The sequence below is a fragment of the Callorhinus ursinus genome, unplaced genomic scaffold, assembly GCF_003265705.2.
Source record: "Callorhinus ursinus isolate GAN/ISIS: 27379988/994484 unplaced genomic scaffold, GSC_fseal_2.0 scaffold4, whole genome shotgun sequence".
Taxonomy (NCBI): domain Eukaryota; kingdom Metazoa; phylum Chordata; class Mammalia; order Carnivora; family Otariidae; genus Callorhinus; species Callorhinus ursinus.
The window spans coordinates 92,353,895-92,366,578 of record NW_027397066.1 but is presented as its reverse complement, the minus strand read 5'-3'; the positions used below and the strand labels follow the sequence as shown (position 1 = coordinate 92,366,578).

The 12,684-nt window shown below is 34.2% G+C and overlaps 1 protein-coding gene across 2 annotated transcripts in view; it reads right to left on the bottom strand.

Moving 5' to 3' along the window:
- AP1AR (adaptor related protein complex 1 associated regulatory protein) overlaps window positions 1-12,684 on the bottom strand; it is a 40,157-nt gene that overhangs the window by 7,973 nt on the left and 19,500 nt on the right. For both annotated transcript variants that reach the window (XM_073892116.1, XM_025874053.2), the window contains exons 2-5: window positions 8,982-9,030; window positions 7,063-7,089; window positions 4,063-4,088; window positions 806-902 (exon numbers count right to left, since the gene is read on the bottom strand). In XM_073892116.1, coding sequence (XP_073748217.1) covers window positions 806-902; window positions 4,063-4,088; window positions 7,063-7,089; window positions 8,982-9,030 — 199 coding nt within the window. The remainder of the gene's footprint in view (window positions 1-805; window positions 903-4,062; window positions 4,089-7,062; window positions 7,090-8,981; window positions 9,031-12,684) is intronic.

The following is a 12,684-nucleotide window of genomic DNA, read 5'->3' as shown; positions in this document are numbered from 1 at the left end:
CCAAGGTCTTTAAACTAAGGCCAATCATTTCACCATCTATCAAAGTAAAGTAAGCTTTCACAAAGTTCATGTCTCATTGATGCATATGTGTCCTGAATTTTGCTATCAAGCTATTCAAAAATTACTTTCAAATTTAAGTTCTTGCCATTCATAATAGCATACAAACTGCCTTAGTGATAATCTATTGCATGTCAAACTTAAAAATAAAATTTCAATTTTTTTTCTTTAGCCTAATAATTAGCATCTATTGCATAGCTTAAATTAATGCTGTTTAAATCACTAACTGGTACTTAAAAGACTATTCTTAAATCTATAATAGAATATGACTAATTCCATTTAGCGAATAGCAAAACTATAATTACAGGCCATTCCCATAAACACATTAAAGTAAATATAACATTTATGATTATAGTTTATGGTGCACTTACTAAGAATAAACAAGTCCAAGACAAACAAAAAGACTTAAAAAACATTTATTGTGAAACAGACTTTTTAAAAGTTGGTTTTAAAAACAAAAATACATGTATCTTGCCAGAGTCTCTACTTGTGAATTAAGAAATTAGTTTTTAGAAGAATGTATTATCTTCATTTTTGGCAGCATATGATTTCTGATAAATTAAAATGAAATAAAACAAACTATAATAGACTAGAATTTTTTTTTTACTTTTAAAATCTTCATCTGTATAATATCTAAATATAGATCCAGTGACTATTCATATGCACCATATTAGTTAATCTCAACTTTCTCTATAGTATAAACAGAGGTCTTATGATAACATACTTATGCAACATAAAGACTATTTACCTCTTTTTGAATTTTCATATCAAGATCTTTCTGTTTTTCAGCAATAGAATCATAATGCCTCTCTCTTAGGTTGACAATTTCTTCCTCAGTAAGAGGCCTACAGAGAAAAATGAGGGAGAAAAAAGAAAGAAAAGAAAAAATATTTTTGATGAGTACAAGTCAAAATAAAACACTCATCAACCACAGAAATACTAAAATTGTACTGTCAAAGTATTAAAACAATTTGATGCTATAATTTCAATGGTTATGAATAAAAAGGCATATATTCTAACACTTGCTATAATCTGGTATATATGTTGAATAGGATGATATATATCATCAGAGTATTTTTTAGCATTACAACCACTTTTAAGAAATGTGGACTCCATTTACCTTCACTTTGGCTCTGCTTCAGCCTTCCGACCATATCCCAAAATGTACACCATAAAGTAAAAACTTCAGTACACTACGCTCTGATAGCCCTCTTACCATTCCGGAACTCTTAACTCACATACCCACTACCCTCCTATTTATCCTGCTCAATCACTCTGGCTACTCCAGGCTCTTGATCTCTTCCCTTTCCTCCCTTTTCTCCTGTCTATCTATCCTAATTACCTTGCCAACCTTCACATACAACCAATATGGACACCAATGGCAAATCTGACGTACTTTCTTACCAACATACTCACCTTCTTGCACTCCTGTCATGATACCTTATTCACCCAGCTTACTTTCTGACTTGGATCAATTCCATGATTAGCCCTTTCTCCTGAGAGCTGCTAGAGAAAATCTAACATTAGCAATAACCCTTTTCTTAGACATGGTCAACTCCCTCTCACATCTTAACTACTTCAAATCTTCAAGTACTCTTTAAGTTCCTCATTCAAACTCTTTTCTCTTGGAAGTCAATTCCACCCCACTCTGAGACATGGGAAGCACCAACCAGCAACTCCTTCAACTTCTTTCCACTCCTCCTCTTACTTGAGTCTATCCTCTCTATTCTTCCCTCCATCCTCTGAAGAGGTGGCATTCCTTAACTTGTTCAAGGTCATCTGCTACACTTATACTCTTGATTCATTCACCACTGATGCCACCCTTGCTCCCCTACTCCAGGGAATTCTCTGGAACGTTGCTCTATCAATTAGCACCTCTCTTTCATCTTAGCCTACTTTCTATTTTATTTTATTTTATTTTTTAAAGATTTTATTTATTTGTTTGAGAGAGAGAATGAGAGAGAGAGAGCACATGAGGGGGAGGGGTCAGAGGGAGAAGCAGACTCCCCGCCGAGCAGGGAGACCGATGTGGGACTCGATCTTGGGACTCCAGGATCATGACCTGAGCCGAAGGCAGTCTTTTAACCAACCGAGCCACCCAGGTGCCCCTCATCTTAGCCTACTTTTTAAAATCTGTCTTCACCTCTCTTCCATGTGAAGGGAGGAGGGAAGAAAGAAAAAAAGGAGAAAAAAAGGAAAAACCTTCATGTGATCTATATTTATCTTTAGCCACTCCCTCTCTCCTTCCCATTTCCGCTAAAATTCGTGAAACTAATGTACACTGATAGTGCATCTAGCACTTACTGTGTCAGGCTCTCTTCCATGTACTTTACATATATTAACTAATTTTAATCCTCACACCAACACTATCAGGTAGATATAGAGATAATACACATAAGGAAAATGAGATGAAGATAGATTATGTCCAAATAAATCAAATAGTATGTGACAAAGCTAGGATCTGAATCCAGGTAGTCTAGCTCCTTGCTCTTAACTGCTGTGTTTATCTTACCTTCTCTGTCCTTACCTCCCATTCTCTCACTACCTCATGGCAATCTATCTTTGCTTTCATCCCTAATAACTCTAGCAAAGGTGGCTTCTATGTTGTCAAATACAGTAGTCATTTTTGAGTCTTTATCTTCTTACTTCAGTTTGATGAAACGCTGTTGGCCGTTCTCTCCATTCCATCTGTCTGCCAGTCTGTTTCTGTCTTCCCTTGGCTTTCTATGCTCTCTTACTTCTTTTTGTTCACTGAATCTTGCTTGTCTTCAGAATCCTCTTATAGTATTTGCCTATTCAATCCTCAGACCACTGCTCTCTCTCTATACTCCAAGCACCCCACTTCCTTCTGTTCCCAGTCTCAGGTAGGTGATCTTGATAATTAAAATGGTTTTAATCACCAGTATAAGGTAATGTCTCCTACTTCTGTTCCTCTAGCCCTAACTTCTGCCTAGGGCTTTTTTTTTAAAGGTTTTTTTTTTTTTTTTGAGGTATAACTTAAATAAAATAAAATAAAAATTTTAAGTATTCAGTTCATTAAGTTTTGACAATTGTATACACTTGTGTAACTGCCACACAAAGCAAGATACAAACATATCCATTCCTCCACAAAAATCCTCTTGTGCCTCTTTTCAGTCAACCCACTTTGTTCATGCAATTTCTTCTGTCTGAAATGCTCTCCTCCTCTGGATAGTTATCACTAGCCAACACTTCAGGATCAACTTAAGTGTCATCTCCTTAAAGAAGTCTACCTGGACACACCTCTTCTCACACATTTTGGGCAAATGGTCTCTCCTTTAGGTTTTCCATGCATATTTTATAACTGCTATTTAATCTCTTTTTCCATCTTATGTCGAAATTGGTCACTTACACAAACTACCTCCCAGACCAGGATATTCTTTCTTCTAAAGTAGAGAAACATGTTTGATTTTTTAATTCCAGTGCCTAGCACAGTGCCACATAATTGCCTAATAAATGTTTGCTAAACTAAAAAAGGTAAAGAATATGCATTAAAAATATGAAAGTGTATGAAAATATTCTCTTGATATTAGGAACTCTCAAGTTAAAGACAGATGGTTCTTCTTCAAGTAGCTCATACAATTTCAAAAGAATCTAAAAAGGCTGCTTAAATAAGAGTATCAAGGTTCTAGTTAACCTGTTAGTAAAACAAGTTTTAGAATGTCGTGAGGAAGGAAAAGGGGGATATTTTAAAAATTCAAGGAAGTGTATTTATTGATAATAAATAGTTTTTTAAAAACTAAAAAATACATGACTTAGGTTCAATAGGAGAACACTAGGTACTACTGTACATTAAATTCCTTAATGTTCAAAACAATACTTTGAGATGTTATTATTTGCCTCAAACTTCTAGAAAGAGAAAACTAAGGTCCTGAAATGTAAACTATTCAATGCCTCAAAGCAAGCAAATGACAGAGCCTTGATTCTTAGAGAGTTTTTCATGGTTCACACAGACATTGTTTAAAAAAAAAAAAAAAAAAGCCTTACCTATGACTGCTTCCTGGGCTTTCCCCCTGTACAAAAATTAAACAATTAAAGAAACTTCACTAGCTGAACTCTATGTAAGTCAATAAAATTTTTATTTAATCAAAATATTTTCTGCTTATCTATTTTTATCATAGTAAACAAATTTTGTTATTAAAGTGTCTTAAACAAAAAGCTTTAAAGTTTTACAACTTCTCAAAAGCAAAATTTATTATCTAGCTTAATTATGTATCAACTAATTATTGGACATTTCTTAACTTATTTTAACAAATATATTCTACACCAAATGAACTTCTGGGTCAGGATGGTACTAGACAACATATCTTCTATGCCCTCATCATTTACAGTTGATCCTCATTATTTATAGATTCCATATTTGTAAATTCACCTATGTTAATAATTCCTGTGCTTTTGTAATCATGAACAGACTTCCACAGAACAGCAAAAACTCTGAATTACCCAAAATGCATATTCCCAATGGCAGCAGAACATGGTGATGCTCTGCCTTTTTGTTTCAGTTTTCATACTGTCCTCTTTACAGTCTATTGAGTACCAGGTTTTTTTTTGCATGTTTGTGCTTTTTTGTTGGTGATTTCACTGTTTAAAATGACTCCTGGGGTGCCTGGGTGGCTCAGCCAGTTGGGTGTCTGCCTTCGGCTCGGGTCATGGTCCCGGGGTCCTGGGATTGAGCCTCCTGGGATCATCAGACTCCTTGCTCAGCAGGGAGCCTGCTTCTTCCTCTCCCTCTGCCTGCCTCTCCCCCTGCTTGTGCTCTCTCTCTCTGTGTCAAATAAATAAATTTAAAAAAATCTTTAAAAAAATTTAAGAAAAAATAAAATGACTCCCATGTGTGGTGTTGAAGTGCTGTCTAATGTTCCTAGTTCCAAGGAGGCTGGAGCAAGCCTTAGGGAGAAAATGTGTGTGTTGGACAGGCTTCGGTTCAGGCATGACTTATAGTGCTGTTCAAAGTTAATGAATCAATAATACATATTAAAATTAGTTGTCAAACAGACACCTAAAACAAGGTAACTTACTGATTGGTTGATGAAAATGTTGTGACTAGAAGCTTACAGGAATCTAACTTTCTATTCCCCCTGAGAGTAATGGTCCAGTTGGTATTCAGTAATTCAGCATTTATGGCAACTTTATAGAACATAACTACCACAAATAATGAGAATCAATTGTTTTTGTTTTTTTTCACATGGTTATGAAATTACCTATATTTTTTTTCTCCAAAGTAAACCATAACTACTTTTAAGCCTGATTTGGATTTATGTATCTTTCTTAGACACGTAAGCTATTCGTATGTGATAGTTAAAATATATGGCCAAGTAACAGCAGGAATAAAACTCAGAATGATAGGAAACAGCACTACAAAACAAGATGATGTTCAACTAAACCAAACACAAAATATGATAGGAAAGAGGAAAAGACTGGTTAGTAAAAACAAAAGCAAACAAAAAATTCAACCAAACAAGAAACACCATAGGAAAATACATGGAACCATATTCTTTTAAAAAGCAGTGTGATGCTGGGATGAACCATAATAAAGATTGAAAGAACTCTTATATTTAGCACTTCTAAAGTTTAGAAACTTTAAAAATATTATATTGGGGTGCTTGGGTGGCTAAGTCGTTGGGCGTCTGCCTTAGGCTTGGGTCATGGTCCCGGAGTCCTGGGATAGAGCCCCGCGTTGGGCTCCCTGCTTGGCGGGAAGCCTGCTTCTCCCTCTCCCATCCCCCCTGCTTGTGTTCCCTCTCTCGCTGTGTCTCTCTCTGTCAAATAAATAAATAAAATCTTAAAAAAAATTATATTAAGTGTTTGCTTACACTTGTTTTAAAAAAATATATGGAATTAAAGTAACCTTTGAAATGGAAAAGAAATTAGGTTCTAGGAAACATTAAATATTTGGCAGAAATTTTACTGGGAAAAAAAAGAGTAAGCTAGTTTCTCAAATGTGTTCTACCAGATGATAATAAATATGTATTATTGTTTTAAAAAAGGATTTATACCCAAATTAATTTGGGAAATGTTAAGTTGAATAGGTTTAAATAATTTTCTTAACAGTTCCTTAATGGTTTCTTTAATAGTTCTTCTTAGAAGCTTTATTGTGCTAATTTACACTCTTGAGACTAGTATTCTGTACACACTGTGGGAAATGTTGGGCTAAAGAATAATTTAAATTTGTTTGATACATTTTCCTCTTTCCTTAGGAAATCAAAAAGTTACAAAAGGTCAGAGCTTGCAGTGTTGTTCCAGTAGAACTCATTTTAGAGTTATATGAAGTAGGCCTAAGGGGGGCTAAGTAACTTGTACAAACTCATATAATTAGTTTAGTGAAGTTGAAACTTAGCTCACAGACTAAAACTCTTCTAACTACAACCAGTGCCTTGGAAATATGCATTTCACTAATTCTAAACTGCTTTTTTCCCTGTTTTCATATATCTGTACTTGGAATGCATCTTATATTTAAGTTTTAGATGAGATGAAATGCAAAAAATCAACAAAAAGAATAACTGTTAAAAAGATAATGGCTAATGTCAGATAAAGTGATTATAGAATGGACATGTATAAATTCCACCCTGAGAAATCTATGAAAACTATGGTTAAAGAACAGATCTACCCTGGATTGTTGAGGAATCTTACCTACCTAATGGCAAGAGGTTAGAAATATCCCTTTTTTAAAGTTTCTTGAGTTCTACAGCATGCTTTAAAATATGATACATATACATGTATATATATATATATATAAAATACATGAAACTAATATACAAAACTATATACCATATGTACAGTATTATATACATTATATATGAGAAAATTCTGAATTATATGCTAATATAAATAAGCAAATTAATATAAGAAACTAAAAAGTAAAAATAAAAACCAGAAGATAAAAATTCTAAAATAAAAGACAATAAAATAAAAATTTTAAAAATAATTGCTAGAATTAATGACTCATGAGAATAAATATGGGTTTTGTACTATGGTGGAAATACTTACTTCATCACTTTCCACTAGATTCTCAAACTGGAAGAACAAGAAAGTAAGTGTTAGGAGGGATATTTGTCTAAGGTACATATATCAGAAAAAATTGTCACTTTTTTCACTTTGAAAATAATATACCTTTATATTTCTTTAATTTTATTATGTTATGTTAATCACCATACATTACATCATTAGTTTTTGATGTAGTGTTCCATGATTCATTGTTTGCGTATAACACCCAGTGCTCCATGCAGAATGTGCCCTCTTTAATACCCATCACCAGGCTGACCCATCCCCCACCCCCCTCCCCTCTATACCTTTATATTTTTAAGATGAGTCATGTGTCCCTTTATATACTAGTTCATTTGATATATCCAACATTCCGATAAGATAGCTAAGATAAGCATATACTATTATTTATGATTTTATGTGAGAAAAAGGAGAATTACAGCAATTTTCTTCATAAATCAGAAACTTTTTAAAACTTATAAACTAAAACTTTCCCCTGAATTATTTCATATGGGTGTTTTAAAACCACACTACCAGTTTCCATTTGAGTTCAGAACAAATTTAATGTCATAAGAAGGAGAATTTGCTCAAGAAACAGGGACTTTGGGGCACCTGGATGGCTCAGTTGGTTAAGCGACTGCCTTCGGCTCACGTCATGATCCTGGAGTCCCAGGATTGAACCCCACATAGGGCTCCCTGCTCAGCGGGGAGTCTGCTTCTCCCTCTGACCCTCCCCCCTCTCATGTTCTCTCTCTCATTCTCTCTCTCTCTCAAATAAATAAAATCTTAAAAAAAAAAAACCCAGGGATTTCAAAGATACTCAAATAAGAGTTTATCTTATAATATTTATATTTATTCATCTCCTCATTCATTTAACTATTTACTGAAAATCTGCCAGATGGTAGTCACTACTCCTAAACACAGTGTCTTTCTACAGATAGGAATGTAAACAATTTGATGATGATGTGATAAACACTATTATGTAAAATGACTGGATGAAAGTCATTACTACTAAATTATATTACTAAAATATATGTATTTTAGCTATAATTTGATAAATAACCATGGAAGAAAAGTTTTATTGTTAACATTGTTTTATAAAAATCAAGAAAACAGTGAATTCAAAGGTTTAGAAAGATAAGAATTCAAAGAAATGACTTAAAATTATTATCTTGAACTTTTTTTTGATTGGTGATTTAAAGAAACTAGTTTCTGGTTTATATGCTTCTTTATTTAATATAGAAGGCAGTGAAGTACAGTGTTCAATCTTTGAAGCCAGGCAGTTTGGGACTGGAATTAGGTTCTACCACTTAAGGGGCCATGTAACAAAGCCCAACCTCTTCATCACCTGTCTAACTAAGCCTCCGATTCTCTTCCATAAAATGGGATGACTGCCACCCATTCAACACAACTGTATAAAGAATTATGTTGATGACATTTATAAACTGTATGGTGGAGTAGGTGGTACAAAGCAGGAGCTGAATAGATTCTATTATCTATTTTACATACAAAGAATAAGCAATTCAGTGATTTGTACTGTAGAGTTGTTTAAAATCAGCTTTCTGCTTTGATTCTGCTACACCCCTCTACTGACCCAGGCCAACCATCTATCTCTAGAATCACTGCCTACTGAGCCATTATAACTGCTAGAAGCATACCCCTTCTGAATTGTGCAGGGTGAAAAAAAGACAAAAACAAAAACACCACTTCTTAAATAGAAATAGCAATTCTATTAGAAGAACAGGACCTTAGTCTATAAACTTTTCCCTGTTCACCCCTCCCCTCATCACCCCAATTCTTTCCCTCTTCACTAGCATCAATAATACTGAAATATAAAAAGTCCATACTAATTTAATGAAAAGAAAAATGTCCTTTCTGCCTTCCTGAAGGTACTTTTATCCAAATAGATTCATGACTCTACTCACCTCTATAGTTAAGTGCTCACCTCTTGAGCATGTTCTAAAATACTTGGATCTGGGGAGAAAAACAGAAAAACTTTAAAAAAAAATCACAATTAATACTAAAACTGAGCCAATATAGAAGGATAAAAACGTTTCCACAAAAACATTTTCCAGAGTTTCAAACTAAGTTATGAGTTTAAAGTATTCAACCAATATTCTTCTACTGATACTAATATTTACTAAACCTGTAATAATAAATTTATTTTTACTACATAGAACAGAAAACAATTAAATTGTTAATTAAATTAACAATTTAAAATTATCTCATTATTTTTACTGTATCAAGGAAAGTATCATGTTAAAATACCGACGTGTTAAATAATATGTAAGAGTATGTTTCCAATTTTCTTAAACATATGCAAAACAATAAAAATCTGAAAAGATATATGCCAATATGTTAAGAGTGGTTATCTCCAGATGGTAGAATCCCATGTTTATACAAAACGAGGTGCTTTTTATTCTTTCCATGCCCATACACATTTTAATCATTCTCTTCTGTGCCTATTAGTGAAATTTACATGTAATCAATAAGAATCTCCTTTGTTACAGCTGCTCCAAAGACATGTCCACACTGGATATACATACATCTCCTCTATTATAGTATAAAAGTTGGTTATAGGGCAGAAGCACCCAAATTCCTTTACTACTGGAAGTGCCAGGAGATTATAAGACTTTAACTTATAATGTGGTTCCTGTTATAACTGCTTAAATTGATGGAGGAAAGGTCTTCCATGCCCCCACAGAGATCAAAAGTCACACTGAGGGTTCCTGATGTGTGTCAGGATCCTTGGACAGAAAGTACCTCTTTAAGACATGAGAAGAATCCCAGGGTTGGGAGAGTTCAGGATGCTTTGTATTATGTGTATATGTATGTGTGGAGGGGCATACAGGTTTAGTGAAAGAGAATGCTGTATTATCATGATTAGATTTTTATTATTATAAAGAACAAAAAGAACAATGAAATCATAGGTCCCATTTTTAGTACAATCTTTATTTGCTAACAGATGCAAAGCAGCTTTATTGCCCATTAAGAGGTCATTAGTAAAAAACAAAGGACTTAGTACTGTCACTTCACAGATCTAATATTTTATGGAACATATCCAGTACAAACAAAATACCCTTAATTCTCTAAGCATCTATTTGTCCCATTCTTCTATTTTCCCAATTTCTCACACAAAAACAGAAATGAGTTGAGCCTTCAAACAGCACTGTGTTCTGGCATTAGGATTCATGTTTAAAGTACTATGCTCTCTCCCTGTAACCATCACTCTCTTCCTTGAATGAAGAATCTGTCTCTGATTAATCTATTTCTCCTTCCAGGTTTACTGAGTGATGTAGCTGAATAATGAAATAAAGTTCAGTAATATTATCTCAGTATAAACCATCAGTGTGATTGATTTCACTGCTGAAGCAAAACCTAAAGCCAAGTGGTACACCGTCCAAACCAAGGAAAGTTAATTATTGCACTGTACTTACATTAGATGGCAGAGCACTGGGTTCTATTCCAATTATACACAGATACATGCCTAACCTTAGAAGCCCAAGCTCTTGGCTGTGGTAAATGTCTTACTTTTGTGTCCCTTTTATCCACATCTAACTATAGTGAGGATGATCATGCTCTTGCATGACTCTGACTCTCTGGTTATCTGACCAAACTAGACTAGAGCCAACCCCCAGACCTCATTTGATTGAGTCAGGGTTATATAGAAAAAGAGAGAGACAATATTTTCCTGAGTGCTCTAGGGTGGTGCTAGGAGTTAAGCTTCTGAAAATCTGCTAAGAGAGGATTGAAATCAATCAAATGAATGTTCTGAAGTGCTGAAGTCATTCCTAAGAACCAGCTACATCCTACTTTGCCCACAGTTTGGTTAGTAGTCGAGAAACCTAGTATCCTTATAAGAAACTCTACCTTTTGCCTAAAATAGTTTGATCTGGGTTTCTGTCCCCACAACCAAAGTCCTGATTAATAAATAAACATAAGTCTATATGATAGAATGGTAAAAAAGCAAATTAATAGAAAAAAAATGAAAACCAAAACAATTAAAATGGAAGGTAAACAGAAAAGCAAAATAAGCAAAAAAATATTTAAGCTTTCCTTTTTTAGATAGATTAGATTGAGATCTTATTATTCACAAAGGGCATTTATTGGCTCCTACTATCATAAATGCCAAGATTATATTAATAGATTAAAGTAAATACTCAATTTGGCAAACTCAGGGGCAACATTTTTTTTTATTAGAAGAGCTTTATCCTGGGATTTATCTGAAAAGAAGTTGAGAAATATTGTGACACAGATTTTAAAAGTAATTAGAAAGCCAGCTGTTTGAAAGTAGCATTTCAGATTTTACAGAGCTCTCTTACTTAAGCAATAAATGAAAGAAATTAAAACTAAAATCTTTTCATAGTATGAGATGCTTAAAATCCTAATAATTTGGAATTTAACTTTTTCAGTGTTTCCTGTAATAAACTTCCCTGATGTTTTGTATTTTCTACCTCACAGTTGTAGAGTAGAGTAAGGAGTGAGGCTCTTGGCAACCCTCTCCTACTTACTTCTAGGTATAGATGAGAATACAACTGAAAGGTAAGTAGAACAACGGAGGAGAGGGTAAAAAAGTACTTGTTTATTAAATGTGGCATCAAGTGTTTATATTTTAATTTCATAAATATTTATTGAATACCTAACTAAGTGCCTGGTACAGCTCTAAAGTGCTGGCAATACAACTGTCAATAAAACAGGTAAAGGACCTGCCACCTTGCAGCTAAGATTCTTGGGAATGAATGACAATAAGCAAGTACAAAAATGATCACATGGTGGGAAATGCTATGAAAAAATAAATACCTCAGAGTAAGCAAAGATAGCGACCAGGGGAGGGAGGTTATTTTATATAGGGTGGACAGGGCAGGTCTTTCTGTTAAAGCAAAATTGGAACAAAGGCTCCCAAGGCTATGACAAAGCCAGCTAGCTAGATAACTGGAGGAAAAGAATTCTGAGCAGAAGAAAGACAAACACAAAAGCTCTGAGGCAAAATTGTGCTTGGCATACTCTAAGTAAGTGGAGGACCTGACTGGCTGGAGTGGAGGAGAAAGAGATAAGGTCTGAGAAACAACCAGGATCTTTGGGTCTTTGTTGGCCATGGGAAGGGTTTGGAGTTTATTCTCAATAGTTGAGAATTCACAAAAGAGATTTCAGTCTTTGGCATTCACCTTTTTTTTAGCTTTTATTATGAAAAATTTCAAATACACACCAAAGTAGTGAGGAAAGCATCATAAACCCTGTACCCATCACCCTACTTAAAAAGTTACCATTTTCCCAATCTTATTCCTACAACTCCCTTCTTTTGTTTTGGTAGAGTATCTTAAAGCAAATCCAGACATGTTATCTTATCCTTACCTCAGTTAGTATCTTTATTTGTTAAAATAACCTTTTTTTTTTCAACCTAACCACATTACCACCTAACAAAATTAAAAATCATTTCTTAATATCATCTAATAGTCAGTCTATATTTCAATCTCCCTATCTTTTTATACATGATTTGTTCAAATCAGATTCCAACAAGGTCTACACACTGCATTTGCTTGTTAGGCTCCATAAGTCTCTTTTAGTCCATAACAGCCCTCCTTGCTGCACCATCACCTTTTTTCATGCCCTGATTTGTTGGAGAAATTG